This window comes from Symphalangus syndactylus, chromosome 19 (assembly GCF_028878055.3).
Source record: "Symphalangus syndactylus isolate Jambi chromosome 19, NHGRI_mSymSyn1-v2.1_pri, whole genome shotgun sequence".
In the NCBI taxonomy this organism is placed as follows: domain Eukaryota; kingdom Metazoa; phylum Chordata; class Mammalia; order Primates; family Hylobatidae; genus Symphalangus; species Symphalangus syndactylus.
The window spans coordinates 42,158,517-42,186,394 of NC_072434.2; the positions used below are offsets into that span (position 1 = coordinate 42,158,517).

At 45.8% G+C, this 27,878-nt stretch overlaps 2 protein-coding genes across 9 annotated transcripts in view; one reads left to right on the top strand and one right to left on the bottom strand.

Moving 5' to 3' along the window:
* TUT4 (terminal uridylyl transferase 4) overlaps positions 1-1,048 on the bottom strand; it is a 223,386-nt gene extending 222,338 nt beyond the window's left edge. For 3 of the 6 annotated variants that reach the window (XM_063613832.1, XM_063613824.1, XM_063613815.1), the window contains exon 1: positions 732-1,048. The gene's annotated coding sequence lies outside the window, so the exon portion shown is untranslated. The remainder of the gene's footprint in view (positions 1-731) is intronic. The other 3 variants (XM_063613818.1, XM_063613816.1, XM_063613819.1) reach the window with 1 other exon arrangement.
* Positions 928-27,878, top strand: SHISAL2A (shisa like 2A). 3 transcript variants are annotated; one of them, XM_055235273.2, is made up of 4 exons: positions 928-1,109; positions 10,031-10,170; positions 15,956-16,130; positions 25,020-25,295. In XM_055235273.2, the coding sequence occupies exons 1-4, from the start codon at positions 928-930 to the stop codon at positions 25,024-25,026; spliced, it is 504 nt and encodes a 167-aa protein (XP_055091248.1). In that variant the 3' UTR covers positions 25,027-25,295. The 3 variants fall into 3 exon arrangements, with proteins under 3 accessions (XP_055091248.1, XP_055091249.1, XP_055091247.1); XM_055235274.2 differs by lacking the exons at positions 15,956-16,130; positions 25,020-25,295 and adding an exon at positions 27,673-27,878; XM_055235272.2 differs by lacking the exon at positions 15,956-16,130.

Sequence of the window (27,878 nt, forward strand, 5' to 3'; positions counted from 1 at the left end):
TGGTCAGTGTGGGGAAGGAGGTTACCGTCTGGGCCCATCCACACCCATATTCGGCTCCTTGTCCCAGGCCAGTGGCAGGCAGTATGAACAGAAGAGTGTGGACATTGTGCGTGCACGAGCTAGCTCTCAGGGAGACTAGCAGGGACTCCAGATGATGAGGACATCTAAAAGCCCGCTAGAAAAGAGGCACCATGAAAGCCGTAGAAAGAGCAAGGACTTCCTACTAGGCCGCCCCCGGTTAAAATCTCATGGGCTTAGGGACTCCGGGAAATGGCTTCTCTCTGGCCCTCAGCTCTCACCTTTAACACGGCTGCGAACAGCCCCGGGCCCCTGGGTTGTTGCGGAGGTTGGGTGAGGTTGTGTTCACTCTCCTCACTGACCCCGCCACGTGGACGCCGGCTGGTGCCTTGTCTGTCTGCCCCAGCCCCGAATGCCCCGAGACTCCCGGCGCCGGCTCGGCGCAGGTGAGGCGCCCGCGCCCTGGCCTCGAATTCCCGCCCCGCCACTCTGGCCGCGTCGTGCTGTCGTTGAGCACCCAACGCCCTCGTGCAGGCAGGGGGAGCGCAGTGGGGAGGGGGCAGGAAGCGCAGGCAGAGCCGGGCAAGCACGCGGCTCCCGGCCCAGCTCCCCGCGTCCGCTCCGGCTCCCGCCGCGTTCCAGCAGCCGTCACTCCCGCCGCCGGCCCCCGCCGCCCGCCCCGCCCGCGCATCCCCTCCGCGCGGGCCGCGCACCTGGCCGCCGCTCGGTCCTCGGGGCCCCGCGCTGCTGTCTGTCTCTGTCTCTGTCTCGGCTTCTCTCGGCCCCTCCGTCTCTCCGTCTCTGCCGTTCTCAGGCTCAGCTCCGTCTCGCTCGGTCCCTCGCTTCCCCGCTGGGCTCTAGCCGGCCGTCTGGTAGCCCGAGGTGGCGGCGGGCCGGGCGCGGGACGCGATGAGCGGCGCCTGCACGAGCTACGTGAGCGCAGAGCAGGAGGTGGTGCGCGGCTTCAGCTGCCCGCGGCCGGGAGGCGAGGCGGCCGCTGTCTTCTGCTGCGGCTTCCGCGACCACAAGTACTGCTGCGACGACCCGCACAGCTTCTTCCCCTACGAGCACAGCTACATGTGGTGGCTCAGGTACCGTCCCTGGCCCTCACCCTACCTTGAACCCCACTCCAGTCTCAGCCCCTTCACCCCAGCTTCAGCCCTCATCCGAGTGCCCACCTGAACATCAGCAGCAAGCTCTAGCCCTTACCGTCTTCGTGCCCACAGCATCAGCCCTACCACCCCGTGAAACCCCATCTCAGCTCGATTTCCTCATCCTGACCCCAACCATTATTTAGAGCCATGCTCGGACCTCCCCCTCCTCTAACCCAAAACAATCCTCACTCTATCCCCACCCCAAACTTCATTCCATCACCACCCTTATCCCAACCCCAAATCACATATCAAGCCTCCCCCTAACAGCAACTTCCATCTTCAAACATTCACAGGCAGCCCAACTCCACCCCAATTATCATCCCACCAAGGTGCCCTTCCTAATATCAACACCAGCCTTATCCCTGACTTTCTACACTTCCCAGTACTGACCCCAGACCTTATTCTATCACCAGCCCCAACCTCCTCTTCTGTCCTGCCTGCAATTCCACCTCAGCTCTTCTCCCACATCCTGACTCCAAATATTATTAATATCTAGATCTACATCCAAACCTCAGCCTCCAGCCTTAACCCTCGCCTGGTGCTACACCCCAACCCCAGCCTCAGCCTAGCGTCAACCCTTGGTTCCCTTTTGTATTTAGTCATTCTTTCGGGCACTCTCTACTGAGCACTTAGTGTGTGCCAAGCCCTGTGGTGAGTGCTGGGGATGTACCCCATCCTCAAGCTAAGGCAGAAGACTCGGGAGTCAGAGCTGCCTCCAAGTTCATCATGAGACAATGGCATAGTGCAGAAGCTAGCTCAGACTATATTCATAGAAGTGTTGAATCTCCACCCATAGGACCTCAGTTTCCCCGTTTGTTCAGGGAAGAAGTTGCATTCCTGGAGCCTAAGTGTTGGGTTGAGAGGGTAATAGGTCTCAATCCCCCTGGGTCTCCAAAGGCCTCACCTGGAGAATGGAACTTGATCCTCAGCCTACTTTGGGAAACAGGCATCAGCAAAAATTGAGTGGGCCATCTCAGTAGTTAGTGATTTTCCTATCCCTGGAGGTATAGGAGCAGAGGCTGCTGCCCTCTGGGTGGGAAAGCACAGCGTCCTATGCCACCAAAACTTCTCAAGTCTCTGGCTTTTCATCTATCAAATGGGCAGTAGAATGATCAATCATTGTCCTGATTTCTGACTAAGGGTCAAATGACATAACAGAGATGAAATCAACTTGACATATGCCAATGACAATTACAAATATTATTGCTTTTTCTAGGTGACTCGATCCACAATTCTAAATGATTTTCAGATGGCCAGGTTATCAGATCCTACATATTTGTGCTATCTATAACTCAGGGAATTATATTAATGTGTTTTCTGTTCATACATTCATTCATTCATTCGTTCGTTCGTTCATTCATTCATTCATTCTAGCCTTTACTTTGTGCCAGGCACTTTGCAAGGCATTGGAAACACAAAAATCAATTATTCCCTGCCCCTAAGGAACTCACGGTTTATTTAGAGATACAATGGTAATCACTTGACAAGTTCATTTTGCTTGCTGCCCAGAAAAACCAATGCACTGAGAACAACAGGTTTTGCAGCAAAGAGTTTAATAATCACAGTGCCAACCAAGTGGCAAAATAGGACATAATTCTCAAATCCGCACCCTCATTCCCCACCCCCCAACCCCACCAGAGAATTCAGAGACTATGGTTTCTCAAGGATTGGTGGCAGATGGGGCTAGGGAATGGGGAATGCCAATTGGTTGGGTTAGGGATAAAATCGTAGGGGATCAAAGCTACCTTCTTGCACTGAGTCAGTTGCTGGGTAGGGGGGCTCACAAGACCAGTTGAGCCAGTTTATTGGTATGGGTTACTGGTCCAGGTGGCACCAACTGGTCTATCAAAATGAAAAGTCTGAAAGATACCTCAAACACCAGTTTTAGGTTTTACAATTCCTCCTATAGGAGGAGTTGAGGAGATTACAAATCATGTGACCTCCAGCTACAGGACTCCTGAACCATAATTCTAACCTTGTGGTTAATTTATTAGTTTAACAAAGGCAGTTGCAGTCCCTGAGCAAGGAGGGTGTTAGTTTTGGAAAGGGGCTGTTATCATCTTTGTTTTAAAGTTAAACTATAAACTAAATTCCTCTTATAGTTAACTTGGCCTGTGCCCAGGAATGAAGAAAGACAGCTCGTAAAGTTAGACGCAAGATGGAGTCAGCTATGTCAGATTTCTGTCACTGTGATAATTTTTCTATATCAGATTTCTCTTACTGTGATAATATTCGCTAGGGCACTTTCACAACATTCACCTAAAGTGAAGCAATGAAGTTTTGTTGAAGGCCCACTGTGTAGTTGGCATTGAGCTAGGTGCTGAAATAAGATGGTACTGACCTCCCTTGTAAGTACAAAGACAATGTGGAGCTTTGGGGCTGGTCAGAATCTGTCACTTATTATCTATGTGGATTGGAAAAGTTATTTAACTTTCTAGTATTTTCTCTCAACTTTAAAGTGGTGATAGGGATATTTGTGTGATGGAATTGTAAGAACTAAGAGAAATAATGCACATGAAAGTGACCAGTGCATATAGTAGGTGCTCAATAAGAGAGTTCCCTTTCCTTGGTTCACAGGTGTGGGAAGTGAAATTCAGTGTGGAAGTGAATTGTCCGAGATCTCCTAGCAATATCATAGCAGACTGAGACTTAAAGAACATTACCTAAGACTATCCAAGGGTTAGATGCTCTCACGCATTCACAACCCTGGCACTTCTCATGTTACACATGAGAAAACTTGAGAACGGTTAAGTTACTATCTGGGAGTGTCCCAGTGAGAGGCAGTGGCAGAGCTGGGTTGAAAACTCAGGCCTGTCTCATCTCAAGCCCTGGCTTGTCCTGTCTACTACTGTCTGAATCGCTCTTATAACCTGATCCACTCAGATCATCTGAAAAATACTCACTGACCCTCTAGTGTCTTCTGGGCACTGTGCTGGCCCCTGGGGACACAGAAGTGAGTAACTCTCTCAGCACCCAGCCAGGACCCTTTCCCTCTTCCACTAACCCCTTCCCTACACAGCTCTTGTCTTGTGGTCCCTTCCGTTGCCCTGGAAACCCTGACGTGGCATGCTTTAGTGGCTCAGACAATGCTTTCTTCGGGGTTTGGATGGGCTGATCTCTGAGGTAACATCCCGTGTCAGTGTGTTCCCATTCTGTGACCCCAAGGAGGCTAAAAGGCTCTAGGGTGACTCTTCCTGGACTCAGACATAATGTGATTCATAAATACCACAGACAACTGCAAAGTGCAGGAGAGGAACCGAAAGTCCTCAGGATGTCTCGGGCATCACTGTGCTCTGAACCTTGAAATAACCCTTCCGGCATGCTCCTAACAGAGCCCGGATATTGCAGGGCGGAGACCTTGTTTTGCTGTAAATTCCACTTGGCCCTTTTCATGCAAGTCAGTAAAAAGACATCAAAATCTCCAGGTAAGCACTGTTTCCTGGGAGAGACAGTGCTCAAGGAGAATTGCTGTCTTTGAAATTGTGCCTCAGGAAGTGAAGACACCCTGTGGAGAGGCAGTTGGTGCTGTCACACCGTCTGGTCCACTTGCCAAACACCCTCCTCCATCACTAGTTCTGTTTTTTTACCAGGGTGTGAGCCAGAAGACAGCAGCCTTGCCGGAAGGCAGAGTTTGTGGTCAGACCGTGTCTACAGCACCTCATTTCATCCTTCCCACCACCTGGTGAGATAGAAACCTTTATAAATGAAGAAAATGAAGGTCAGAGTGGTAAAGTGATTTTTCAGCTTAAATGTGGCAGAATCAGGATTTGAACTTAAAACTACCTGACTCCAAAGCCCTTGGTTGTTAGGTTGTCCCTCCAATTCTTTCTTAGGAGTCACAGTGGGTTTTTATCTTTCAGAGTCAGAACGGTAAAATCCTCGAAGACTCGAGGCTCTCTAATCCAATTTCCTACCCAGGGTAGGAATCTCTAACTTCATTGAAAGATATAACTCATTCATGTGTCCTGCACAAGCTTCTCCCATGACAGGGACTCATCCCTGCTTGAGGCAGTACATTCACCATGGAACAACTCTGATCATTTGAAGTTCATCTCATGCTAAGTACAGATTTTCCTTCTTTGGAGCCTACCCTGTTGTTCCCAACTCTGTCCTTGGAGTTTGGTTCCTCTGTCACCAGGACAGACCAGCAGAGACAGTGCCTGCCCCCTGACTGACCTCCGATCTGGAATGTATCACCCCAGAGTCAGGGAAGAAGAGGGCAAGAAAGCTGGAGAAAGAATGGTAGACAGGGACAGACAAAACTCTCCCCCTCACTCCTCAAAGGGCCTCTCTTAGAGGCCCCTTTCCATCCAGGAACCCAGAGTTGTCCCACACACGGGCCCCAAGCGAAGCACAATTCTCCTAGATAACAGCCCTACGAACAGTAAGCATATCTCAAATGAGAAAACAGTGTTTAATTAAAGTAACTAAAAAACTAAAAAGCCCTACACACTCAATGTAAAAAATGTGAAAAGGACAAGAGAAACGAAAAGAGAAAGAAGTCATGAGTAATCCAGTGTCTAAGCTTGGATTCACCAGAAGACTCTGAGATGAGGATTTGATGGCAAGTAGTTTATGTGGAAAGTGATCCCAAAAATCACTGGTAGAGGATGAGAAAGTGAGACAGGGAGAGGAAGAAGCCAACAATGGGTGTATTACCAAGCAAATTACACCAGAGGTAACTGGAGCTTAAACTCTGCCAGCCAGTGTAGAATGTACTCCTCAGGGTTATCCCACCTGATGGCCAGGAAGCTGGATATTTAGCTGACAATTTCTGTCAGTCATCAGTCATGGGCTGGTGGGGTAAGGAAGGCATTGATTATCCTGCACTATTGACTTGCCAATGTGTCCACAGAGCCTGTTCTGGGCCCAAGAAACCCCTCAGACAAAGAGGTAACAGCTGTTTGCAGTAGAAACTTTGGCCAGGATAGCCAAGGCGGGCAGATTGCTTGAGCCTAGGAGTTGGAGACAACCTTGGGCAACATGGTGAAACCCAGTCTGTACAAAGAAATATCAAAATTAGCTCGGTGTGCTGGCACATGCCTGTAGTCCCAGCTACTCAACAGGCTGAGGCAGGAGGATCACCTGAGCCTGGAAGGTTGAGGTTGCAGTGAGCCATGATGGTGCCACTGTACTCCAGCCTGGGTGACAGAGTGAGATCCTGTCTCAGAAAAAAAGAAAAAAAAGAAAAAGAAGGAAACTTTGGCCAGAGTATCAGAATATTTCACAATGATAAGATCCAAGGGGCCCCGGACAGGACATCCACATCCTGAACTATACCCAGAGACAGCCTGTTAGTTGTTGTATCTCCATCAACCTTTCATGTGTACATGTGTATAGTTATGCATATATGTATACTTATTTAGTTAAATTGGGGTTATGCCATGTAATTAGTAGTGTGTCCTGCTCTTTTCAATTAATATCATCAATAAGTTCATAAAAATTTATCCATTATCTTAGATATTAAAATCTAGGCCAGGCGTGGTGGCTTACGCCTGTAATCCTAGCACTTTAGGAGGCCGAGGCAGGCGGATAACGAGGTCAGGAGATCGAGACCATCCTGGCTAACACGGTGAAACCCTGTCTCTACTAAAAATACAAAAAATTAGCCGGGCATGGTGGCGGGTGCTTGTAGTCCCAGCTACTTGGGAGGCTGAGGCAGGAGAATGGCATGAACCTGGGGGGCGGAGCTTGCAGTGAGCCAAGATTGCGCCACTGCACTCCAGCCTGGGCGACAGAGTGAGACTCCATCTCAAAAAACAAAACAAAACATATTAAAATCTAAAAGATCTGAAAACTTTTTTTTTTTTGAGACAGGGTCTTGCTCTGTCACCTAGGCTGGAGTGCAGTGGCACCATCATGGCTCACTGCAGCCTCCACCTCCCTGGCTCCAGCAACCCTCTCGCCTCAGCCTCCTGAGTAGCTGAGACTATAGGCATGTGGTCACCATGACAGGCTAATTTTTGTATTTTTTGTAGAAATGGGGTTTCACCATGTTGCCCGGGCTGGTCTTGAATTCCTGGACTCAAGTGATCCGCCTGCCTTGTCATCCCAAAGTGCTGAGATTACAGGTATGAGCCACATCGCCCTGCCTGAAAACATCTCTATTATTAATAAGGTCTCTATATGTGCTATACTGTTCCATTGCAGAGATGTCCAATAATTTATTTAGCCATGGGAAGGCAGGCTCTTCAAAGCTCTCAGGTGTTTTGGTTGAGTGAAATTAGCCATTAACTAACAGGGAGGGAAATCCTGCAGAAGTGGCAAGGGCAGGTGTCTGGGGCCAGAGTCAGGGAAGAAAATGGGCAGGAGAGCTAGAGAAGAAAGGGTAGGCAAGGACAAAGCCTGATGCCACCTATGCCTTCTCATTGGGAGAGTGTTCCATAACACCTGACACATAGTAGGTACCAAAGGATATTTACCAACTGCCAACCATATGCCGGGGCCTAGACAATGGGAGGATAAGGCTGATTAAACATGGTCTTGGCCAGACACGGTAGCTCACGCCTGTAATCCCAGCACTTTGGGAGGTCAAGGGCGGGGGAATCACTTGAGGTCTGAAATCCCACCTACCGGGGAGGCTGAGGCAGGAGAGTCAAGACTCCGTCTCAAAAAAAAAAAAAAAAAAAGAAATACATATTTGGTCTCTGCCCCTGGTTTCTGAGTTGAAGCTCCTAAAGCCCTTATAGATAGAGATGCTAGGAGCATCATTTGTTCTAAAATTTGGTCTCTGAACCCCCAGTTCCTGACACAGAGCTCCTGAATTCCTTGTAATTTCCTGGGTGATAGGAGCATCTTTTGTTCTAATGAGATGACTCATGGTGGGCTCCTGGAGAGCCTCAGGATGGGGGCTGGTTGCCAGGGAAACCAACCATGTGATTAGAGCACTGGAACTTACAGCCCCACCTCACTCCAACCTCCAGGGAGGGGAGAGGGCCCAGAGGTTGAGCTGATCACCAGTGGTAATCAATCATGCCTATGTAATGAAGCCTCCATAAAATCCCAAAGACAGGGTTTAGAGAACTTCTGGATTGCCGAACACGTGGAGGTCCCTGGAGGGTTGTGTGATTGGAGACCAGATGGAAGCTCCATGCCCCTCCCTTATACCTTGCCTTATGTATCTCTTCCAACTGGCCATTCAACTGTATCCTTTGTAATATCCTTCCTAATCAACTGGTAAACATAGTGTTTTTTTGAGTTCAGTGAGCTGTCCTAGCAAATTAATCAACCCCAAGGAAGGGGCAATGGGCACACTGATTTATAGCTGGTGGGTCAGAAGTATAGGTGACAACCTACTACTTGCAATTGGTATGGGAGGGCAGGAGGGAGTCTTGTGGGACTGAGCCTGTAACCTGTGGGAGCTGACACTGTTTGCCTAGAGATGGTGCCAGAATTGATGGTGTCTGCTGGAGAATTGCTTGATGTGTGGGGAAAAACCTCCCATACATCTGGTGTCAGAAGTGTTGTGTTGAGTGTTGTGGGAGGAAAAAAGGAAGCTGTTTCTTCCTTCAGACCAGGTGACCAAGGCCTGACTTGGGCAGAGGCAGTGAGGTTGGAGGGTGAGGGACCAGCAGTGGAGGTATTTGAGACATGGAGTTGACACTGATGTTGTCAGCAGAACCATGGAGGTTGGGTCAGAAGTTACCTGAGGCTTGGCTGAGCACGGTTGGCTCATGCTTGTAATCCCAACATTTGGGGAGGTTGAGGTGAGAGGATTGCTTGAGGCCAGAAGTTTGAGACCAGCCTGGACAACATAGCAAAACCTGGTCTCTATTTTCTTTCTTTTTTAAAAAAAGGAGGGGGGGTGAGTGGGAGGGGGTGCCAGGCATGGTGGCTCATGCCTGTAATCTCAGCCCTTTGGGAGGCCAAAGTGGGTAGATTGCTTGAGCTCAAGAATTTATGACCAGCCTGGGCAACATGGCAAAACCCCATCTCTTCAAAAATTACAAAAACATAAGCTGGGCGTGGTGGCACATGCCTGTGGTCCCAGCCATTTGGGAGGCTGAGGTGGGAGGATTGCTTGAGCCCAGGAGGTTGAGGATGCAGTGAGCCTAGATGGCAACACTGCAGTTCAATCTGGGTGACAGAGCAAGAACTTGTCTTAAAACAAAAAGAAAAGAAATTGCCTAAGGCTGGAAGGACAGCTGGCTTTTAACTAAGGCCTACTATATGTGTCTTGATTCTTAAGAAACAGCAGTGTGGGGGTCCCCTAAGACCATCTCCAGCTCCCTGGGGTGGGAGCAGGTGAGGAAAGTAGGGAGGGAAGGAGATGGTGCTGCTGAGTGGGGTCAGGTATGAGTCCTTGGTGGTGAGTCCTTGGCGTATAGTTGGTGTACTTTCTTTCCCATGCTGAAGCATAGAGAACTTGTTTAAGATAAGTAGGGACAAAACAAAAGTCAAAGCTGATTCCTACAACACAACACTAATTTTTTTTTTTTTTTGAGATGGAATCTTGCTCTGTCACCCAAGCTGGAGTGCAGTGGCACGATCTCGGCTCACTGCAACCTCCGCCTCCCGAGTTCAAGTGATTCTCGTGCCTCAGCCTCCCGCGTAGGTGAGATTACAGATTACAGGAGCCCACCACCACGTCCGGCTAATTTTTGTATTTTTAGTATTTAGACCATGTTGGCCAGGCTGGTCTTGAATCCTGATCCTAAGTGATCTGCCTGCCTTGGCCTCCCAAATTGCTGGGATTACAGGCATGAGCCACTGTGCCTGGCCTAAATTTTTTTTTAAATATTTTTATTCTGTACATTTTCTTCCCAGCAGAGTCATTCTAGCCTAGCTACAGCACTTCTATAACATGTCTCCCAAGTCCATTCCTGACTCTCAGCTCCCATGTGGTCTTCTCTTCCCAGCATTGGCGCTCTCATAGGCCTGTCCATAGCAGCAGTGGTCCTTCTCGCCTTCATTGTTACCGCCTGTGTGCTCTGCTACCTGTTCATCAGCTCTAAGCCCCACACAAAGTTGGACCCGGGCTTGAGCTTACAGACAGCAGGTAAGGAAGTTGCCAGGTGATGTCCTTGTATTCAGTAGACTAGCACCTTTTCAGGGGGAGAAATGTAGAGATGATGTTTGGAACATTTGCCTCATGACTATTCCTGGAATATGCAGAAGCAGCGGCACATTTTTCAGGAGATTCGTGATCTAAACATTTCCATCCTAAACTCTTCATGTTTACATTGTTTGTCAAAATAATTTAATGTAGACGACACTCCATTTGTCACACAAAGATTAATCCATGTTGTGGATTGTCTAAGATGATGTTTTAATCTTAGCCTTGGGAATGCAAACTGATTTTAATATTAACTCAAACAAAATAGAATTAATTTTTAAAATTTGCTGCTTCCAAACTCATAATTTATCAGAAACGAAATACAAGTGCTTTTATTGTGTGTATGTGTTTTTTTTAAATAATCTGATGTTCCAGACTACACATTTCTTCATTAGTATAGGTTATCAAGTGCCTCTAAGGAGCAAAAAATAAAGTGTTGCTTTTTCACAAGCCTTTTTTGCACACATTTTGACAACTTCCTGAAAGGTATTATGAGAGATACAAGTCTCTGGGCTGGGCGCGGTGGTTCACGCCTGTAATCCCAGCACTTTGGGAGGCCGAGGCAGGTGGATCACAAGGTCAGGAGTTCAAGACCAGCATGACCAACATGGTGAAACCCTGTCTCTACTAAAAATACAAAAATTAGCCGGGCATGGTGGTGCGTGCCTGTAATCCCAGCTACTCAGGAGGCTGAGGCAGGAGAATCGCTTGAACCTGGGAGACGGAGGTTGCAGTGAGCCGAGATCGCGCCATTGCACTCCAGCCTGGGCGACAGAGCGAGACTGTCTCAGAAAGAAAGAGAGAAAGAGAGAGACAGAGGGAGGGAGGGAGGGAGGAAGGAAGGGAGAGAAAGAAAGAGAAAGGAAGGAAGGAAGGAAGGAAAGAAGGAAGGAAGAAAGGAAGTAAGTCTCTATTGGCAAAAGATCTTTCAGTATAGTTTGGTAGCCAATGCTCAAAATAGGTATTATTAAATCCATTTTACAGATGAGAAAAGCAAGACTGAGAGAGTTTTGATGACTTGCTTAAGTTGTCATAGCTAATAAGTGGTGGGCTGAAATACAGCTCACATCTGTCTGCCTCGAGTCACCACACTGGGTCTGTGCAAGTATATAACTAAGCACAAAATTGTTTGATACAAAGTGTAGGGAAGATTTCAAACAGGGAAGGATACTTGAGTTAGTGTTGAGTTTAGTGAAGAAGTTGCTAAGGCAAAAAAAAAAAAAAAAAAAAGGAGAAAGGCTGTCCCAGCATAGGGTAAGTAGTGGGTACATGTGTGTGGGCAGGACTGAGTGAGCCCTCTGCAGTGACAGGGTCATTCACACTGGGCACCACAGGGAATAAGGCCAGGCAGCCTGGGGGAGAAATTTAAGCTAAGCAAAAGAAGTAAGGTTGACGGCCAGTTGTGGTGGTTCATGCCTGTAATTCCAGTACTTTGGGAGGCCAAGGGAGGTGGATCACCTGAGGTCAGGAATTCAAGACCAGCCTGGCCAACATGGCAAAACCCTGTCTCTGCTAAAAATGCACAATTAGCTGGGTGTGGTGGCAGGCGCCTGTAATCCCAGCTACTCGGGAGGCTGAGGCAGGAGAATCGCTTGAACCCGGGAGGCGGAGGTTGCAGCGAGCCAAGATTGCGCCATTGCACTCCAGCCTGGGAGACAGAGCAAGACTGTGTCTCAAAAAAAAGTGGGGCCGGGCGCGGTGGCTCACGCCTGTAATCCCAGCACTTTGGGAGGCCAGGGCGTGCAGATCACAAGATCAGGAGATCGAGACCATCCTGGCTAATGCGGTGAAAACATGTCTCTAATAAAAGTACAAAAAATTAGCTGGGCGTGGTGGTGGGCGCCTGTAGTCCCAGCTACTCAGGAGGCTGAGGCAGGACAATGGCGTGAACCCGGGAGGCGGAGCTTGCAGTGAGCAGAGATGGCGCCACTGCACTCCAGCCTGGGTGACAGAGCAAGACTCTGTCTCAAAAAAAAAAAAAAAAAAAGAAGAAGAAGAAGAAGAAGTAAGGGTGACAGGAGGCATTGGGGAGGTAGAAGGGGCAAGGTGGGTAGTAGCTAAGTCTCAGAAAGAGAGGGCTGAATGCCATCATTTGTAAACACGAATTTTCCAAGTTAACAATAAAAATACAACAAGCAACAGCACAAGAACCCTTCTCAGATCCTGATGACTGTGAATAATCCAGCTGTGACTGAGCAGCGAAAAGCAGGAGGGGTCACTTTTGAGGGTGGAAGGACTCAGCTGGCTCCCCTTGGAGTGAGAAAGACCTGAGAGGCAGTGGCAGGGGAAAAGAAAAACGTCTGCACATAGACCCAACCTGGTGGAGACCAGAGACAACTGAGGCTTCAACATTTTGTTTTGTTTTGTTTGAGACAAGGTCTCACTCTAGTTGCCCAGGCTGAAATGCAGTGGCGTGATCATGGCTCACTGCAGCCTTGCACTCGTGGGCTCAGGTGATTCTCCCACCTCATTTTCCTGAATAGCAGGACTACAGGTGCGCAGCACCACACCTGGCTAATTTTTTGTATTTTTAGTAGAGATGGGGTTTCACTGTCCTGCTCAGGCTGGTCTCAAACTCCTGGCCTCAAGCAATCCACCTGCCTTGGCCTCCCAAAGTGCTGGGATTACAGGTGTGAGCCACCACACCCAGCTGGTTTCACCTTTTATAGAGGTTAATGAAAGACATAAAAGAACCTGACTATATGGGAGATATGGCATGTATGTGGATAGAAAGGCTCAATATCATAGAAATGCCAGTTCTTCCTAAATTAACCTATACATAAGAATAAATAAAAATGTTTCATGGAATTTGTCAAATTAATTCTAAGTTAATCTAGAGGCATACAGGTGCAAGAGTGAACAACACAATTTTGGAAAACAAAGAAGAGGAGGGACTTGCTCTATCAGGCAGCAGGACATTTTTTAAAATACAGGATTTCTGTTTAAAAATATAAGTTTTGTGATATTGGCACAGAAATTGACAAATAGAATTGGGCAATGCAGTGGTTTTAAACTGAGTACAAATTTGCTTCCCTAGGACAATTGGCAATGTCTGTAAAGATTTTTGGTTGTCACAATCGGGGAAGGGATACTATTGATAACTATTGGTAGAGGCCAGGGATGCTGTTTAACAGCCTACAATAAAGAGGACAGTACCTCACAACAAAGAATTATCTGGCCCAAAATGTCAATAGTACCAGTTGAGAAACCCTAGAGTAGAGAATAGAGTACTAAAGTTGAAAAACCTAGACTAGAAAGAGTCCAGAAACAGACTAATTAAAATATATGAATTTGTATAAAATGTATAATTTTCTAAAAAATAAAGGAAAGATTGGCAAATGTCCCTATGTCAAGTACAAATAATATGACACTGTATGTGAAGTTAAAAAACAAATGATGGGGCCGGGCGCGGTGGCTCAAGCCTGTAATCCCAGCACTTTGGGAGGCCGAGGCGGGCGGATCACGAGGTCAGGAGATCGAGACCATCCTGGCTAACACGGTGAAACCCCATCTCTACTAAAAATACAAAAAAATTAGCTGGGCGTGTTGGTGGGCGCCTGTAGTCCCAGCTACTCGGGAGGCTGAGACAGGAGAATGGCGTGAACCCGGGAGGCAGAGCTTGCAGTGAGCCGAGATGCGCCACTGCACTCCAGCCTGGGGGACAGAGCAAGACTCCATCTCAAAAAAAAAAACAAACAAAAAAAAAAACAAAAAACAAATGATGGGCTGCAAAGATATTGTATTACATTAAATATCTATACACACACACACACACACACACACACACAATTAGTCCTCATATTCTCCAATTCTGTATTGCAAATTTCTCTACTTGCTAAAATTTACTTGTAATGTCAACATCAATACTCAAGGCAATTCTGAGGTCATTTGTAAATGTGGGCACACACAGAGTAGCAAAAAATTTGATTTACACATGTATCCTAGGTGATATTGAATAAGGTATGCTCTGCCTTCTCTTTGCAGCTCTCATGGTATAAGCAAGTGTCTTTTTCTCAGTCTATTTAGTGCCATGGTTTTTGTATTTTTTTATTTTTAATGGGTGATTTCACTGTTTTGTTTTGGTTTATTTTTATTTTTATTTTTTGAGATGGAGTCTTGCTCTGTCACCCAGGCTAGAGTGCAGTCGTGCGATCTTAGCTCACTCCGTCTCCCAGGTTCAAGCAATTCTCCTGCCTCAGCCTCTCAAGTAGCTGGGACTACAGGCACCCACCATCATGCCCAGCTAATTTTTTTTTGTATTTTTAGTAGAGACAGAGTTTCACTATGTTGGCCAGGCTGGTCTTGTATTCCTGAACTTAGGTGATCTGCCCGCCTTGGCCTCCTGAAGTGCTGGGATTACAGGTGTGAGCCACTGTGCCCGGCCTGTTTTTGTTTGTTTTAGAGACATGAGTTTTAGGTTATAGTGCTGTTGGCCATGAGTTCAGTGTTAATGAATCAATAACATATTAAATAAGGTCGCTTTAAACAGAAACACACATAGAAAAACAAAGTTACATATTGATCAGTTGACAAAAATGTGACCAGAGGCTCACAGGAACATAACCTTGTATTTCCCCTAGGAGCAATAATTCAGTATTTGTTAATTTAGTGTTTGCTGTGACTTTGTAGAATATAACTACCATGAATAATGAGAATCAACTATATATAAAACAAGGCAGGATTGATATAAGTACACCTTAAAAGATGAGAAAAATGTAATTTGTTAAAAAAGAAATACAAATGCCCAATGCACAGGAAAAGATGCTCAACATTACTAATAATCAGGGGAATGCAATTCAAAAATGATACATCCAGGCCAGGCACTGTGGCTCACACCTATAATCTCAGCATTTAGGGAGATGGAGGCGGGCAGATCACTTGAGGTCAGGAGTTCGAGACCAGCCTGGCCAATGTGGTGAAACCCATCTCTACAAAAAATACAAAAATTAGCCAGGCATAGTGGCGCATGCCTGTAGATCCAGCTACTTGGGGAGCTAAAGTGGGAGGATTGCTTGAGGCCAGGAGGTGGAGGTTGCAGTGAGCCAAGATCAGCCACTGCACTCCAGCCTGGGCAACAGATCAAGACCCTGTCTCAAAAAAAAAAAAAAAAAGAAAAATCTTTATTAAAAAAAAAATTACATTGGCAAATTAGCAAAAGCCCAAAAATGTATCATATTAAAAGTGAGAAGGTTGGAAGGTTGGGGTGGGGGAGGCAGGTACTCTCATATACTGCTGGTAAGAGTATGCATTGGTACAACCACTTTACAGAGAATTTTGGCAATATCAATTTAAATAATATATATAATAATATATAATATCATACATAATTATATATTAGATATGTTAAAATATAATTATATATGATATATTAATATATAATTATTATATATAATATATTTCATTATTACATAATTAATTATCAATATTATATAATTGTTAGTTTTATATATATACCCTGTTACTCAGTAATTTTACTTCTAATTAGCTGCCTTAAAGAAATAGTTGCATTAGGAGAGGCTTCATAAAGACAGACATCTTAAGAACCTGTCATATTGGAAACTAAATGTCCATAGGTAGAGGAATGGATCATAAACTGTGGTATAATAGAATAATGAAATATTGATACCATATAGGTAAAAGGAATGAACTAGCTCTAAATGTACCATATTATTTGCTCTTTATGGTAACTGGGTAGGGTATAGATCATGTTATTACTTTCATTTTACAGATGAGGAAACTGAGACCCAAAGTCACCAAATGAGTGACAGAGCCAACTCTCCCCTTCACCCTCCTTCCTCTCCTTATCCCTGTTGCTGTGAAAGGGGCATCCCTACAGTGTGCCAGACACTGTTTGAAATTTCACACGCACCATCTCCTCTAATCTTTCCAGCTATCCCAATGAGGTAGGTCTCATTATAACCCATTTTACAGATGCAAAAATCAGGTCTCAGAGAGCTTAGATGATTTGCACAAGGGGTCATATGTAGCTTGTGATTGTGGAGCTGGAAATCAAACATGTGTCTTTCTGCCTCCAAAGTCCTGCTCTTTCCATCCTCCTAGAGCAGGACTGTGGGATGTTCTGGCTTGTGCTCTGTGCTGCTAATCTCACCCCGCCCTACCCATCCCCCAGATCCTACTTTTCTGGCTCAAGGGGAATACAGTTCATCCCTTGGCCCTGTGAATGGAAACCATCCTCCCGCTTTTCACTGCTCAGCCACCGGCTGGATTATTCAGTCACGAGGATTTGAGACAGCATGTCCTCTTGCTTTTTGCTTCTTATTTTTAAGAAGAAAAGTGCATTGCCTGACCTTTTACTAAATAACAGGTTTAGGCTCTCTCTGCCTTTTGCTCAAACTCAGCTCTTAGTTCCTCCCCTTCTTCTTCATTAAGTGTTGTTCTCTCCTTCCCTCTGCACCCAAAGCATCAACCCAGGAGCTTCCTTCTGCATCTGAGATGGTTACAGGCCCACTATCTTACATTCATCAGAGCTTTACTGTTGACAGACTTTCATTTCTGTTTGCTCTCTTGCCCTTCAATAAGACATGGAGAGAGGTCTTTACCCCCATTTTATAGCAGAGGAAACCAAGGCTCAGCCAAGGGAAATGAACTAAGTCCACACAGCCAGTGAGCATGTGTCACTGCGATGTCAACCCAGATCTCCCAGACTCTAAAGCCTATGACTGCACTGTCCCTTGGGGTCCTCGGCTCTGAGTATGGAGGCAAGGGTGGGATGGGGAGTGCCTTGGCAAGAGCAGAGTGTAAATGGAAAAGCAGTTTCTGAAACAGGCTTCTTCCCCTGCCCAGGCATTCTGTACTCTGTCCCATCACCCTCACACCCATTCCATCCCCAAACTTGGGATGGCAATGGAGACCATAACTTTCTTATTCTGGTACTTTGTGAGGAACTGGCTAGATCAGAAAAGTGAGTTCCTACTGTTGAGCTGGGCACTGTGCTAAGGACTTCAAACACATCATCCCCTTTAAACTGCTCAGCTACTCTGCCTGGTGATGATTATCAACTCCCATTTTGCAGATGAGGTCAGTGAGGTGAGTGTAGAGGTGATATCTAGGTACATTTAATAAGATACTAAAACACTGGGGGAAAAATTAAGGAGTCCAATTCTTATCCTCTTCTGAAAGGTGTTGGTGAAGAGGTCATTAGTCAGCCATTCTCATCAACTAGAACTCAAAGGCTCCTAGAAGTAAAGTCTGATGCTCTCACTGTATAGATGGGGCAGCTGAGGCCCAGAGAGAGGCAGTCATGTGCCTAAGGTCACCCAGCCAATTGGTGGCCAAGCCTTTGCCTCCCAGCCAGAGACCTTTCCCTGTAGCAGCTGCCCCTATACTGCAGAAAGACTTTCATCAGCCCCTCCCACCTTCCACGGAAGGCTCAGTCATGTCACCCCAGAGCCCACTGCTTTTTAATTAACCATACTTGAGAGGTAACACCAAGGAACCAAACATGCTTCACTCAGTGGTGAGTTTGTTTTGGCTCCTCCAAACAGGGGGAAAACCTGAGAACTCCTTTCCAAGCTGGTCACCACAGGCTAGGCCCATGTTCAGGGTTGAGAACCCCAGGTAATGGGGGACTGGCCACAGAGGTCCTTGGAGAAAGGAGGGAAGGCACAGCGCTGGGCAGAGATGCCAGAAAACCTGGTTCTAATATTGGCCTTGCTGCTGTCAGTGTGTGGCCTTAAGCAAGTCATTTTTCTCTCAGCCTCAGTTTACTCTAAAATGTGTACCATCATAGCTACTAAGAAAGTTGTTGCAGTAACTAGAAGTGATGCTTACTGGTATTTAATTGGTCTCAAATACATAGTAGGCTTTTAACAATTAGTAGCTCTCATTTTCATTATTATTAGGCGCTTCAAGTTTCACATGTTGGCAATCTCAAACATACCATTTTCTTTTTTTAAAAACCTTTTCTTTTTTTTTTGAGACAGAATCTCCCTCTGTTACCCAGGCTGGAGTGCAGTGTTGTGATCTTGGCTCACTGCAACCTTCACCTCCCGGGTTCAAGCAATTCTCCTGCCTCAGCCTCTCATGTAGCTGGGACTGCAGGCACCTGCCACCACACCCGGCTAATTTTTGTATTTTTAATAGAAATGGGGTTTCACTGTGTTAGCCAGGGTGGTCTTGAACTCCTGACCCCAGGTGATCCACCTGTCTCAGCCTCCCAAAGTGCTGGAATTACAGGCATGAGCCACCACGCCTGGCCTAACCTTTTTTTTTTTTAACAGCTTCCCGCATAAGCCAAAAATGTAATGTAATTGCTAAAAAAAAAAAAAAAAAAAAAAGTGAGTGGAACCTCAGGTCACATTAACAGAGTATAAGGTCTGGAAGCAAAGGAGTGATGATCTATATTAACTTTCAGTTGGATAGAACTCACCAGCCATCACATCTCAGAAATAACTTTTTATCGTCTACTCTGTAGGTTCCCAACTTTGGTTTCCAATTTCCTGAGGGTCCCCAAACATAGCAGTGGGGATTCTTGAGCAATCTCCAATATTGCAAAGGTTTTTTGTTTTTGTTTTTGTTTTTTTTTTTTTTGAGACAGTCTCGCTCTGTTGCCCAGGCTAGAGTGCAGTGGTGTGATCTCGGCTCACTGCAACCTCCGCCTCCCGGGTTCAAGCAATTCTCTGCCTCAGCCTCCTGAGTAGCTGGGATTACAGGCCCCTGCCACCACGCCTGGCTAATATTTGTATTTTTAGTAGAGACGGAGTTTCTGATCTTAGCCAGAGGCTGGTCTTGAACTCCTGACCTCATGATCCACCTGCCTCGGCCTCCCAAAGTGCTGGGATTGCAGGTGTAAGCCACCGCACCCAGCCCAACAATTTTTTTCTTTTTTTTTGAGACGGAGTCTCACCCTCTTGCCCAGGCTGGCGTGCAATGTCGCCATCTCGGCTCACTGCAACCTCTGCCTCCCAGGTTCAAGCAATTCTGTTGCCTCAGCTGGCTACAATATTGCAAAGGTTTTACACGGACCAAGTTTCTTCTCTTTGAGCTAGAATTATATCAGTTCCAGGGGGGTAATTAACATAGGTGCTCTCCTGCTGATCAGAGCTCTTTGATTAATACAGAATGGAAAAAATTAGTACTTAATAAATGCAGTCTATTATGTAGACAAAATCCTTCAGAACTTGGAGTTCAAAGGGAAAGAAATAGAAAAATTAGGCCAGTTGTATTTTCTACATCATTTTATGAAGTAGTAACAGATCCAGAGAGGTGAAGGGTTTGGCACAAAGTAGCACAATGATTTAATACCAGAATGAGGACTTGAGCCAAGGTCTTGTAACTCCTGGAAGCCCAAGGGATTCCCCAGAGCCCTGGCTGGCCAGTTGCTCAGAGCCCCATAATGTGAGATGGACTTTGACCAATCAGATGATCAGAGGCAGTTGACTACTTCAGATCTGGGAACCAGGTCATGTGAGGATTAGGTAAAGAGCTGGGGATAGTTGGCCTTGAACAGAGGAGACTCCGGGCTCACAGCCTAGGGCCTCAGATCTCTGTAAGGTTGTTCTGGGACAAGAGGATCAGACATTTTTATGAGAATCAAGAGAACAGAGCTGAAATCAGTGGAGAAAGCCATAGGGAGATGGATGTTGAGTCAATAAAGGTAGAACTTTTTTAGAGTATACCTGAAATACTGCAAAAAGAACTCCATCACTCTGGGCCATATTTCACTCACAAATTTGTAATCCTTGGGTTTGTTTTGTTTTGTTTTGTTTTGTTTGTTAAAAAAGCACCTCTATCCATGGAAGGTAATCAGGAAAAGGCTAAATATGGGATTCAGCTAAGGGGATTCTTTTTTTTTTTTTTTTTTTTTTTTTGAGACGGAGTCTCGCTCTGTCACCCAGGCTGGAGTGCAGTGGCGCAATCTCGGCTCACTGCAAGCTCCGCCTCCCGGGTTCACGCCATTCTCCTGCCTCAGCCTCTCCGAGTAGCTGGGACTACAGGCACCCGCCACCACGCCCGGCTAATTTTTTGTATTTTTAGTAGAGACGGGGTTTCACCGTGGTCTCGATCTCCTGACCTCGTGATCCGCCCGCCTCGGCCTCCCAAAGTGCTGGGATTACAAGCGTGAGCCACCGCGCCCAGCACTAAGGGGATTCTTGTATTGAAGAGAGAAGGTTGAAGTAAATCCCTGTACCAGTTGGAATGCCTTAAAATGAAAGCTTAATGGGTGCAGGAAATCAACATGGCACATGGATACATATGTAACAAACCTGCACATTGTGCACATGTACCCTAAAACCCTAAAGTATAATAAAAAAAAAAAAAAAAAAAAAATGAAAGCTTAAATAACCAAGAATCCCAAGGAGTCTATAAAACATGCACAAAATAACCTGTTAGAACAAAGTGTGTTTGGGCCGGGCGCAGTGGCTCACGCCTGTAATCCCAGCACTTTGGGAGGCCCAGGCGGGTGGATCATGAGGTCAGGAGATTGAGACCATCCTGGCTAACATTGTGAAACCTCATCTCTACTAAAAATACAACAAAGTTAGCGGGGCGTGGTGGCAGGCGCCTGTAATCCCAGCTACTCGGGAGGCTGAGGCAGGAGAATGGCATGAACCCTGGAGGGAGAGCTGGCAGTGAGCAGAGATTGCGCCACTGCACTCCAGCCTGGGCGGCAGAGTGAGACTCTGTCTCAAAAAAAAAAAAAAAAAAAAGAAATAAGTTTGTTTAGCAAGGTCACAGTAAAGTCAAAACCAAACATCAATTGTATTTATATATATTACTAACAAAAAATTAGAAACCCAAACTAAAAACACAATAATACCATTTACAGTTACTCTAAAATAAATGAAATACTTAGGTAAAATTTAACAAAACATGTACAGGTTCTGTATGTTAAAAACTACAAAATCCCTCCACTTTGGGAGGCCAAGACTGGAGAATCACTTGAGCCCAGGAGTTTGAGACCATTCTGGGCAACATGACGAGACTCCTGTCTCTACAAAAAAAAAAAAAATAGCAGGGTATGGTGGCGTGTGCCTGTAGTCCCAGCTACTGGGAGGCTGAGATGGGAGGATTGCTTTAGCCCAAGAGGCGGAGGCTGCCATGAGCCCAGATCACACCACTGCACTCCAGTCTGGGTGACAGAGCAAGACTCTGTCTCAAAAAAAAAGAAAACTACAAAATGCTTAGCCGGGCTTGATGGCATGTGGCTGAGGTGGGAGGATCCCTTGAGCCCAAGAGTTCAAGGCTCACTTGTAAGCTATGATCATGTCACTGTACTCCAACCTGGCAACAGAGGGAGACCCCTATCTCTAAAAATAACCAACCAAACAAAAAAACTACAAAATGCTGATGAAGGAAATCAAAGAAGACCTAAAATGGAGAAATACACTATGTTCATGAATGGCAAAACTCAACATAGTAAACATAAAAATTGCAACCTGCCCTTTTTTTTTGAGACAGGGCCTTGCTCTGTTACCCAGGCTGGAGTACAGTGGCACAATCTAGCCTCAACTTCTTGGGCTCAAGTGACCCTCCCACCTCAGCCTCCCAAGGAGCTCAATGGAAAAGAATTCACAGAAAATAAACAGAAAATTAGGCCAGTTGTATTTTTGATTCCATTTTATGAAGTAGTAACTGAGATCCAGAGAAGAGAAGGGTTTGGCACAAAGTAGCACAATGTTTAATACCAGAATGAGGACTTGAGCCAAGGTCTTGTAACTTCTGGAAGGCTTGACTGGCAGCTGCTCAGACCCCCACAATTGGAGAGGGATCACCACACCTTGTTAATTTTTTATTTTTGTAGAGATGGGTTCTTGCTATGTTGCCCAGGCTGGTTTTGAACTCCTGGGCTCAAGCGATTCTCCCTCTTGGCCTCTCAAAGTGCGGGGATTACAGGTGTGAGCCACTGTGCCTGGCCAAAATGGCAGTTTTATAGATAGATGATAGATAGATAGATAGATAGATAGATAGATAGATAGATAGATAATAGATAGATAAGCTAATTCTCAAATTTATATAGAGAGAGACAAAAGGACTAGAATAGCTAAAGTAATACTGAAAAAGAATAATGAAGTTGGAGGAAATCACACTACTCAATTTTAAGACTTATTGTATAGCAACAATAATAAACAGTAATGAGGATAGTGCGGTATTAGAGGAGGGGAGGACACATTCATGGATCAAAATATGGTCCAGAAGTAGACTGATGTCATAAGGTTGTCCAACAGATTTTTGACGAAGGTGCAAAATCAATTCAACTGGGGAAGAACAATCTTTTCAGTAAATGGTGTTAAAACAACTAAACTTCCATAAGTAAAATATAAACCTTTACTTAGATCTCACACCTTGTACAAAAATTATCTCAAAAAATATCTAAATGTAAACCAAAAAACTCTAACACTTTTAGAAGAAAACAGGGAAAAATCTTCATGACATGCGGTTTTGCAAAGAATTCTTAAACAAGACATCAAAAGCACAATACATTTTTAAAAAGATAAGCCAGTATTCATCAAAGTTCAAAATTTTAATGCTGTGAAAGATCCTGTTAAGAGGATGAAAAGGCAAGCCTCAGACTGGAGAATATATTCACATATTTGACAAAGGACTTTTATCCAAAATATATAAGGATTGGTCGGGTGTGGTGGCTCATGCCTGTAATCCCAGCACTTTGGGAGGCCCAGGTGGGTGGATCACTTGAGGTCAGGAGTTCAAGACCAGCCTGGCTGACATGGCGAAACCCCGTCTCTACTAAAAATACAAAAAGAATTAGCCAGGTCTTGTGGCACAAGCCTGTAATCCCAGCTACTCAGGAGGCTGAGGCAGGAGAATCACTTGAACCCAGGAAATGGAGGTTGTGGTGAGCTGAGATCACGCCACTGCACTCCAGCCAGGGTGACAGAGTGATACGTCTCAATAAATGAATAAATAAATAAATAAAACAAAATATATAAAGAATACCCTAAACTCAACATTAAGAAAACAAATGATCCCATTAGAAAATGAGCAGAAGACTTGCACAGACACTTCATTAAAGAGGAACAGAGAACAATCTATGTTTTAAAATGTCCAGGCATGGTGGCTCAGGCCTGTAACCCCAGCAACTTGGGAAGCCAAGGTGGGAGGATAGCTTGAGCCCAGGACTTCAAGACTAGCCTGGGCAATATAATGAGACCCTGTATCTACAAAAAAAAAAAAAAAAAAAGGTGGATGTGGTCGTGCACACCCATAAACCTAGCTACTCAGGAGGCTGAGGTGGGAAGATCACCTGAGCCCAGGAGGTCAAGGCTGTAGTGCGCCATGTTCAAGCCACTGCACTCCAGTTTTGGCAACAGTGCAAGACCCTATCTCAAAATAAAATAATGTTTTTAAAAAAGGACATATAGGTGGCAAATAGGCACATGAAAATATGTTCAACTTCATTAGTCATTAAGGAAATGCAGATTAAAGCCACAATGAGATGCCATCTCAAGGAGCACAGGTAATGGAAAGAGATTGAAAGCTTTCAGAAAGAATAGTACATAGACTCACTTGATCTTAGAAAGATCTTAGATCTCTCTGGCTACAGCACGGAGGATGTGATGGAGGGGCCCCCACTGGAGGCCGTTCCAGGGGTCTGGGCAGAAGATGATGAAAGCCCGACCTAAGGTGATAGAGTTGAGGATGGAGAGAAATGGGTGGATACCACAGATGGCTATTAGGTGGAACCAGCAGGACCTGGCTTTTTGAAAGGGCCGAGGTAGAAGGTGTGAGAGATGACTCGAATTTTTGGCTTAAACACTTGATACACTTTTTATCTAGAAAGACAGAAATGTTCAATTGTGTCAAATGCTCCTGATTAAAAAAAGAAAAAGGAAAAAAGAACCAGAGTCCTATAACTGGTAAAGTAAAATTTAAAATAAATAAATAATGTTAAATGTTCCTGATAAGTCAAGGGAGATAAGGATTTATATATTTATTTATTTATTTATTTTTTGAGACGGAGCCTCACTCTGTCGCCCAGGCTGGAGTGCAGTGGCGCAATCTCGGCTCACTGCAAGCTCTGCCTCCCGGGTTCACGCCATTCTCCTGCCTCAGCCTCTCCCAGTAGCTGGGACTACAGGCGCCCGCCACCACGCCCGGCTAATTTTTTGTATTTTTTTTAGTAGAGACGGAGTTTCACCGTGGTCTTGATCTCCTGACCACGTGATCCACCCGCCTCGGCCTCCCAAAGTGCTGGGATTACAAGCGTGAGCCACCGTGCCCGACAAGGGAGATAAGGATTTAGAAGTGACCATGGGTTTAGTGACAAATAGTTTGAAGGTATAGTGGGGGCAGAACCAAGTAAGTTGCAGCTGAACAAGTCATGAATGGAAGGTAGAGAATAATAAGGCCAAGTGGACTTCCTTTCAAGTTTTGATTTAAGAGGAAGAGAGAAGATAAGTCACTCAACAAAGAGAAGCATGGAATCTATTCTCAAAGTGAGAACAATCTATGTTTTAAAAATGTCCAGCACTCTTCTCCATACTAGCTGTATGATAATCCTGTGTTCTCATCTATAAAATGGATTTCTAATAGTACCTACCTCATAGGGTTATGGTGAAGGTCAAGTCTTCGTAGCTCTTAACAATTGTTTCTTATCTGTTTCCTCCACCAAACTGCAAGTTCATGAGCAACACTGACAGCTCTCAGTGCATGGTGTGGTGTATTGTTAGTAAATACATGTTAAACAAATGATGCTTCTAAAGCTCTGACCACAATGCACTGCCCAAGGTAGGCACCAGAGAAGTCAGCTGGGAAGTGTGATCCTGATGGGGAAGAAGAGAGCCCCACACCCCCAGTTTGCTGTTTTCCAGGCCCTGAGGAGGTTTCTCCTGACTGCCAAGGTGTGAACACAGGCATGGCAGCAGAAGTGCCAAGAGTGAGCCCTCTCCAGCAGAGTTACCCCTGCTTGAACCCACAGCTGGAGAGCAATGAGGGGCAGGCTGTGAACTCCAAACGCCTCTTCCATCATTGCTTCATGGCCACAGTGACCACCAGTGACATTCCAGGCAGCCCTGAGGAAGCCTCTGTACCCAACCCTGACCCATGTGGACCAGTCCCATAAACATTCAATAAATGTCTCCACACCATCCCCTTCTGGAGTCTCTTCAGTGAAAGGTGGGAGTGGGAAAGGACTTTAGAGCCTAGCATGATAAATGAGGGCTTCTCCCAGCAAAGATACCTAGCCCTGCTGTGGACCCTGCCATACTGTTCTGCTTGGCCTATTGTGGGCCAACGAACTTTGACATGACTCCTAGAAAAATGGTCAGTAACAACTCCATGCAATCGGGTGGAAGCCTGGGGCCTCTGAAGGCACAGAGGAGCCCCTCACCCAACTGGGAAGTCAGAGAACTCTGACATGGTTTTCCTGCCGCACAGTAGGTGTATTTAGGAGCCCTGAGAAGATGATTAGCCCTCAGAGGGGGATGATCTCTGTCTCTTCAGCAGCTCTGCCTCACCCTGGAGTGCGCCATCCTGGAGTAAGCCCCTTGCAGAGGGACGGATAGAGAGGGAGTATGGTGTGCACAGGGCTCAGCCATCATTCTATTTCTTAGGTAGATGAAGGAGTGAATGCTAAGTAAGTGAGAGAATGAATAGGGGCAGGGAGCAGCGGTTCATGCCTGTAGTCCTAGCACTTTGGGAGGACAAGGTGGATGGATCACTTGAGCCCACTTATTCAAGACCAGCTTGGGCAACACAGTTGAGACCCTGACTCTACAAAAAATTTAAAAATTAGCCACATGTGGTGGCTTATACCTGTAGTTGCAGCTACTTGGGAGGCTGAAGCAGGAGAATCAGTTGAGCCCTGGAGGTCAAGGCTGCAGTGAGCTATGATCACACCACTGCACTCCAGCCTGGGCAAGAAAGACCTCATCACAAAAAAAGAATAATAATCAGTGAATGAATGAATGAATGAATGGTTATCAGACTGAATACAGGCTCCAGAGGGTGGGCTCTGCCACTATGTGGCCTTGATAAAATCCCTTGTCTTCCTGACCCTCAGTCCCCTTGCTGGGTTATTGCAAGTGTTCAGTGAGGTGATGGATTTGAACTCACTTCATAAACATTAAATTACTAGAAGACTTTTTTTTTTTTTTTATTTGAGACAGAGTTTTGCTCTGTCACTCAGGCTAGAGTGCAGTGGCATGAACTCAGCTCAATGCAACCTCCAACTTCCGGGTTCAAGTGATCCTCCCACCTCAGCCTCCCAAGTAGCTGGGACTACAGGTGTGTGCCACCGTGCCTGGCTAATTTTTGTATTTTTAGTAGAGATGGGGTTTCACCATGTTGGCCAGGCTGGTCTTGAACTACTGACCTCAAGTGATCCGCCTGCCTTGGCCTCCCAAAGTGCTGGGATTACAGGTGTGAGCCACCACACCTGGCCTGCTAAAAGACTTTTTAAATTACCAATGGATGATAACATAGTAATCCTGCTAAAAGACTTTTTAAATTACAAATGGACAATAACAGTAAACTATGTAATACTGAAAAACTCTGGAGCCAAATGCCTGGTTAAAATCCTGCCCCCGTCGCTTACTTGCTAGGTAACCTCTATGCCTTAGTCCTCTCATCTATATAAGCTGGAATCTTAGTAGTACCTTCCTCATAGGGCTTGGGGAAGGACTAAATTACTGAGTCCATGCAAGTACATAGAAAAGTGTTGGCAAATGGAAAGCACTATGTGTTAGCTATTATTATTATTTTTAACATGTTTTGTTATTAATCTGATCGCAAAGGAATCTTAGGGCAAGATGCTGACGGCCAGCCCTCCCTCCTGGCTGCTCTCCTAACTTTGGCAATGGCTTTTAGGCTTCGCCTTGGGAATGCAAGACAAGGACCGTGGAAACGCAGCTCAGCAGCCACCAAAAGTAGCTCTTGACATTTCAGACAGTGACATGACCTGCTGCTGGATTTGGCAACAGTGAAAGAGTCACTCTTAGATACCTGTGCCTGAGGCAGCCAAAGGGTACATGATGGGTTGGCAAGACAGGGTGAGTCACCCACAGAAGTGTTCTAGGCTGGAAGTCAAGAGATTTTGGTTCTGGTCTTGCTTCATTTGTTGTTGTTGTTGTTGGTGGTGGTGGTGGTGGTGGTGTGTGTGTGTGTGTGTGTGCTCTTTTATTTCAGCACTCTTTTTTTTTTTTTTTTTTTTTTGAGATAGTCTCATTCTGTCACCCAGGCTGGAGTGCAGTGGAGATCATAGCTCACTGCAGCCTCAAACTCCTGACACAAGCAATCCTTCTGCCTCAGTCTCCCAAGTAGCTGTGACTACAGGTGCGTGCCACTGTGTCCGGCTAATTTTTAAATTTTTTTTTATCGAGACGGGTGGTTGCTATGTTGCCTAGGCTGGTCTTGAATGTGTTGGGATTACGGGTGTGAGCCACTGTGCCCAGCCTATTTTCAGCACTCAAAACCCAGCACCCTTGTCCATTTACTGTACACTTAGTGGTATCCATTCTATTCTAGGACCTGTGCAGGTTGCCAGAAACAAGAGGAATCAGACAGTTTTTGCCCTCAAGGGGCTCATATGGAGGACAAGGCAGGCACACAAATGGCCAGGAGGCCCAGTGGTGGCCCTTCATGGGGCTTTAGGGAGGAAGAAATGATGTCTGAGCTGAATCATCAAAGATGACTCAAAGTTTCCAGGTGAGACAGGAACGGAAAACATTATG